Source organism: Atta colombica, unplaced genomic scaffold, assembly GCF_001594045.1.
Source record: "Atta colombica isolate Treedump-2 unplaced genomic scaffold, Acol1.0 scaffold58, whole genome shotgun sequence".
In the NCBI taxonomy this organism is placed as follows: domain Eukaryota; kingdom Metazoa; phylum Arthropoda; class Insecta; order Hymenoptera; family Formicidae; genus Atta; species Atta colombica.
This window is the reverse complement of record NW_017259548.1, coordinates 1,188,007-1,194,140: the sequence shown is the minus strand read 5'-3', so window position 1 is coordinate 1,194,140 and position 6,134 is coordinate 1,188,007. Positions and strand designations below refer to the sequence as shown.

The 6,134-nt window shown below is 28.3% G+C and overlaps 1 protein-coding gene across 1 annotated transcript in view; it reads right to left on the bottom strand.

Moving 5' to 3' along the window:
- The window catches only part of LOC108692095 (eukaryotic translation initiation factor 5B), a 44,831-nt gene extending 43,222 nt beyond the window's left edge, over positions 1 to 1,609 (bottom strand). Inside the window, exon 1 of the mRNA XM_018200218.1 lies at positions 1,067 to 1,609. Coding sequence (XP_018055707.1) covers positions 1,067 to 1,100 — 34 coding nt within the window. The 5' untranslated portion in view covers positions 1,101 to 1,609. The remainder of the gene's footprint in view (positions 1 to 1,066) is intronic.
- Positions 1,610 to 6,134: the final 4,525 nt, after the last annotated feature.

Here is a 6,134-nt window from a genome sequence, read left to right as displayed (position 1 = left end):
TATATATATAATGTATAATTACAATAACTCTCTATGAATTATTGATATAATTTCAAATAGTATTTGGAATGCATTTAATGATACAAAATTGCTCTTATCAACACAATAAATTTAAAAATCTTTCAGGACACAAACAATCTCAATTGGTTAAGATAATTTCAATAAAACACAGCTTTTTTAATAATTGAAAACAAGTGAAATAATTATTAGTTTGAATTTTTTCTCTCTTCACCTTGTTTTATCCATGATAATGAAATTTCAATAAAATTTTATATCTCTACTTAATATTATTAACAACATTGACAATATCATATTTAATAATCTTAAAAATTATTTTCCATAAACCATATCGATATTAATATAGACATAATGCAATTCAAGCTTCAATTTTTCCAATTGTTATCTATATTGAACAATGTTACTTTTATTAGGATGCATTTCGAATTAAGCAAGCATGTGATATCATTTTTCTTTATTCTTTGGTGAACAACAAGGACAAATGATGCATCATGTTTGTATGTAATTTAGAATGCATCTCTATACTTATGATCTGTTTCCTGCATTAGACTGTTCTAGAACTCTCTTTCTCGTTTTAAATAAATATCAAACGTATTTCTATTTCACTGTAATTTCCAAATATACACTAAGCTACAGAAAACAGATCTTTAATTGACTGAAACAACATGTTAATACTACAAAAATTATAATCAATTGTTCTTTGGCCTTCCTACAGCGTGATTTTATAATATAATGTTATCTAACGTCAGACATTATTAGAATGATGGATATAGAACTACTGCCAGATTCGTTACGACGGTTCCTGTAAAAAACATAGAAAACATTCGCGTAGGTGCTACAAGCAAACGTATCGAGTGTCATAATCGCCATATGCGGCGCCGAGAGGAAGACGATGTCGCTCAATCCAACGTGCAGACGTGCGATTTAGGTTAGGTCGTATAGCAGACGACATTTGCCATCGAAGCAGCGGCATGCAATTACATATGTTAAATCGACACGTGTCAATTCAACGACGTGATAGCGCTCATTGTCGATCAATCCCGCTCACCTTTCTTGCCCTTTTTCGACTGCGATTCCTGCATCTTGGATCGCTGCTGCGGTCGACTGCTCCGTTCAGCTTTCTCCCCGACTCCTCTCTCTTGCTTTTCCCCGGCACTCCCGACAGGCTGTCTTGGCGATTGGATCGGCCGGTGGTGGTGCGTGCGTTGTTCTTCGGATGAGGAACGGCGTGATACTCGCGTGCCACCGATGAAAAGTCATGCAGGCGCAGAAAAAAAAATTCTCGTGCGAAATCACCACGAGCGTACTCGCGACCGGGTCTTGAAGATAGGGCGATATACAGCAACACAGCTGGCACGGAGTACGGAGCTGTGATCGCACACGTGTGGTGGTGGTAGTACTAGCAGTAGAGCACTATAATGTAGGTATTCGCATCCGCCATTTTTAGTCCTTTCCCCTATTTTTTGTTCTTTCTTTAACTTTCTCTCTTCTCTTTTCAATCTTCTCAGCTCAACGGCGAAGTAAAGAGAGCAAAGAATTGGGGAAAAGATCAAAAGAATGAGGAAGGAACTGAAAATGCGACGGATGCGAATATTCATTATATCATATTATAGTGCCTTATAGTAGCCGTAAGTCCGGATCTACAATGGATGTTTTAAACTTTAAGCCGCAAGAAATTGACCAATTACAGTCGAATTTGAGGAGAATAATCGACTATGATTTGTCTATTTCTTATGGCTGAGGCTAGAACTTTATTGTAGATCCGGATTAACGGTCACTCCATAGAGGACATGCTGAACAATGGGTCGAGTGACCACCAGGATTACCAAATCGAAAAAAAATAATTTCCATAGAATTTGCAGTAAAATTTCCCGAGAAAAAAATTCTCTAAAAAAAAAATATAAGAAATTTTCAAGAAATTCCGGAAAAAATAAAATTCCGGAGAAAATTTTGTAAAAATCTAAAGAAAAATCACAAAATTCCTGAGATAACAGAAAAAATTATCAAAAATTATTTTTTTATTTTATGTTTAGTAAATAATAACACAAACTGGAGTATACAAAAATTATTTGATTTTAATAATAAAAGTACTTCACATATACACAAATTATAGCATTATTTGTATAATGTTGCGAGTTATATAACTAAAAACACAAATTAAAATATATTAAAATATTTTTATACGTAAATAAACATTTTTAGAAAAATATATTCTTAACAAGCTAATATCACATTACTAAGTAATATCATATTAATTAGAAAGAAATCTGAGAGAGAACATGACGACACAAAACTAACCGCAAAATGCTACCGCGCACTACTGCCCTCTGACAAAGTGGATGTAAACTACATAGCAACGTCCACTTTCTTAGAGTACATCGTCTTTTTCAAGGTTAGAAATGATAAATCAATATTTGATTCATATAATAGTGCTACATATAACATACGTTACTTTGGAATGTAGCCCTAGCTAAAGTCACTCTAGTGAGAGTCGAAATACAAAACCAGAAGGACGTCATGTTTCTTATTGGAAACGGCTAATAATTCTTATTTTTTTTTAATAAGAGACACCTGTCCTTGGAAAAATAAGAGGGAAGTCAATACGGACAAAATTAGATTGGCAGTGTTATTTTAAGATAATTATTTTAAGATAATTAACTCAGGTCGAAGCGAAAAAAACGTTCCAGCGTCATCATCTTGAAATGTGATACTATCATAGATATCTATGAGTCTATATCTACATTTATAGAAATTGCTCTCATCTATTCATTTACATTCATTAATCATTAACAAACTGTAACATGGCGGCACCAATCATGTAGAGGACCGCTTATGGCTTTTATTAGAGTGATTCTAACCCTAGCCATTTTGCCGATTTAAAATCGCCCATTCAAATGTTTTTTTTCTTGATGCGTTTCGGAACACGCCATTTTTGTGAAAGCGCGATCAACTGCTCACACTAGATCTGTTTTTTTTAATTGAACTTCTTGTATTGTTGGTCATTTTTTCTTTTTTTCTCCATAGGGAAAAGAAGGAAAAAAGATTAACAATGCAAGAATTTCAGGTGAATATCAATTACCCACATTAATTGGTTAATTTATTAATCATTAATTGGTTAATTTATAATAATATAATCTCATTGCTGAAGAAGTTCATAAAAGAATTCATTTTAAAGAATAGAAATACATATAGAATTAGAAAAATTAATATATGAAACATTCTTTTTCTTAAACATTTATATTAAGAAAATATCTACGTCAAATAACAGCTATATGAGTTGAAAAATAAAGTAAGTTTTTAACTTTTTTTCGATTTTAGTATAAAAAATTTACTGATACACCATAAAACATAAAATTCATTAAAAATAAACGTTTAAAAAATATTTAATAAACATTAAATAAATGTTTATCCTGAAAATGAATTGTGAAATGTAAAATTAATGAAAAATAAATGTTTAAAAAACATTTCCTCTTCATTGGGATATAATGTGAACATAAAATAAATGTTTCAAAAATGTGTTTCGTCAAGCCATTATCTTAAATAAACAAGTTTTTTTAATGTAAAAAGAATACATTTAATAAACGTTAAATAAGCATTTAAAAAATATTTCTTCAATATGCTATTTTAAGAGAGTAATTAATATAAAACAAACATTTAATTAAATAAACGTTTAAAAAATATTTCTTCCAAACATCATTTCAAATAAATAATTGATGTAAAATGAATATTTAATTACTGTTAAATAATAATTAAATTTAAAAACTGTTTTTTATTATTTGAAGTAAAAAATAACTTTAATTAAATAAAATTAAACTTGAAGTAAAAAATTGAAGTAAAAATGAATAACTGGGCCCCCCACTCCAGCATGGTATTTTTTTCTTGTGTTATTAAAACTTACATAACGAATTCAAACGACAGATAATCGTTTTTTAAATTATTTTTCTTGGCATTCTTTATTTCAAAAATTAGACACAATATTTGGTTTAATTGATAGAGTATTATTGTTACACCGAAAAAATTGTATTCTTAACTTAAGATTATCTCACTTACATTTTCTTCTAAAATAAACGCCAAAACAATTTTCTCATTATAGTTTTGCAATGTTTACGGAATATTACAAGCATATGACTGACATTTTTGCAGGCTTATTGTTAATTTACATTTCTGTAATACTTCTTCAATATTACGTTGCAATCTATAATATTGTAATATTGCAGCAATATTGCTTTAGTCTTCTGTACTGTGTGTGTATGATTTGTTTTCTGTTCCTGCATTAGATTGCACTAGAACTCTCTTTCTCGGTTTCGACAAATATCAAACATATATTTTAAATTCCAAAAGTATAAAGGTTCAGCTACAGAAATCAGATCTCTAATGTAGTCTATAGAGGTTGTGTTCTAAAATTTACTGCCAGTAGGGAAAATCTATAATTTACGTTACGTGCATTATAGATTTTCAGTAACTGGCAGTAAATTTTGGAACCTCCAGAATAGACTGCAGACTGTGATGCCTTATACATCAGCCAGACATTTGAAAATGTGGATGTCGGACACAGAAATTATATTAATAAAAACGACAATAGAAGACTGAACCTGTCTTCTGTTGTCACGGAACATCAGAGATGAGATGATCTCATGATTTTGATTGGGATAACATTAAAATATTGAACAAAGAAAAAATCTTAAATAAAAGACTTGTCAGAAATGATTTACACAAAGAAACATATATATATATATAAATTTATAAAATGACACTTTATCTCTTGATCCACTATATGAGAATTTATTTAAAAAGTGCTTCCTGTTTCTTAATATATGAAAATTTAATCTTAATTTTATTATCGTCGATTTTTATTTACAATTATGTTTTATTTTTGTTTTTCAAATGTGATATTATCTATTTTAACGTTTCATTATTCGTCGAGCATTTGAACTGTTAACATCATTTTCATATTCACTATGTAAGTTTTAATTCTTCTCAATAATTTTTTTTAATAACTTTAATAGTAATTAATATTTAGTAATTAATATTTAATTAATTTTGTTCACATATAGTAAAATTTTAATTTAATAACGGAATAGATGATAATCTCATGTTTTTCCAACGTTACTTGTAAGTGACTTAAGTTACTTTAAGACATGATTCTGTTAAAATAATAAAATATTTGATTTGTATTCTATAGCAAGTCTGTTAATTTAACAATTAATAATTTTCTGTTAAGATTGCACAGTTGTCATAATACAATCTTTCTAATAATTAATTATTTTTGCGTTATTAATTTGTACTGATTAATATGTAATGAAGAGAACTCGAAACAAGAATTATTAATTTATGTACTGAAGAGAACTCGAAACATATGTCGCAATTACTTAATAAAATTTTGATTATATGTCACTAATTTGCATATTGACATTATATATATCATTAAATTTAATCTCTTGAGCATATTATTATTACTTTTGTTTAATATTTAAATTGTTAGTTTTCGAATTTTATTAAAAATATTATTCTGAAGTCAGTACAATAATTAAGTGCTTCAAATTATGCAATTTATATATATAATACATAATATTAGTAGTATTTATTTTTCATAAAGTTTTATACAATAAAGAAAAAATGAGGATATATCAATAATTCATGTTCTGCAAAATAGTTTTTACTTTTCTTAAAAAAATAAAACTTAAAAAGAAATTAAATTTAGATTATTTTATATGAGAATTATAAAAGTTGCAAATAATTTATTTGATTGTCAAAATTAGGAACAATTCGATTTATCAATATTAGCTACAGTTGTGTGCTTGCCAATTACTATATTAATTAATTAATAAAAAATTAATTTTGTTTAAAAATTCGGCAATCTGTAGAAATTAATGTCTCATTAACTATTACGAAAATTTGCAAAATGATTTATAAATTTCTCGATGACGCTTTTGAAATTTTCACTGGTATTTTTTTCAAAAATAGTTTGCGGGTTATTGCCGTGTCCTTATTCATTGCTAATGTTTCATAAACAACAAAATTCATGAAAATTAGCAATTGATAAAAACAAGGCGATAACCTACAAACTCACTGATATCTTTGATTTATAAGTTTTAGACTTAGTTTTTGATCAAAAA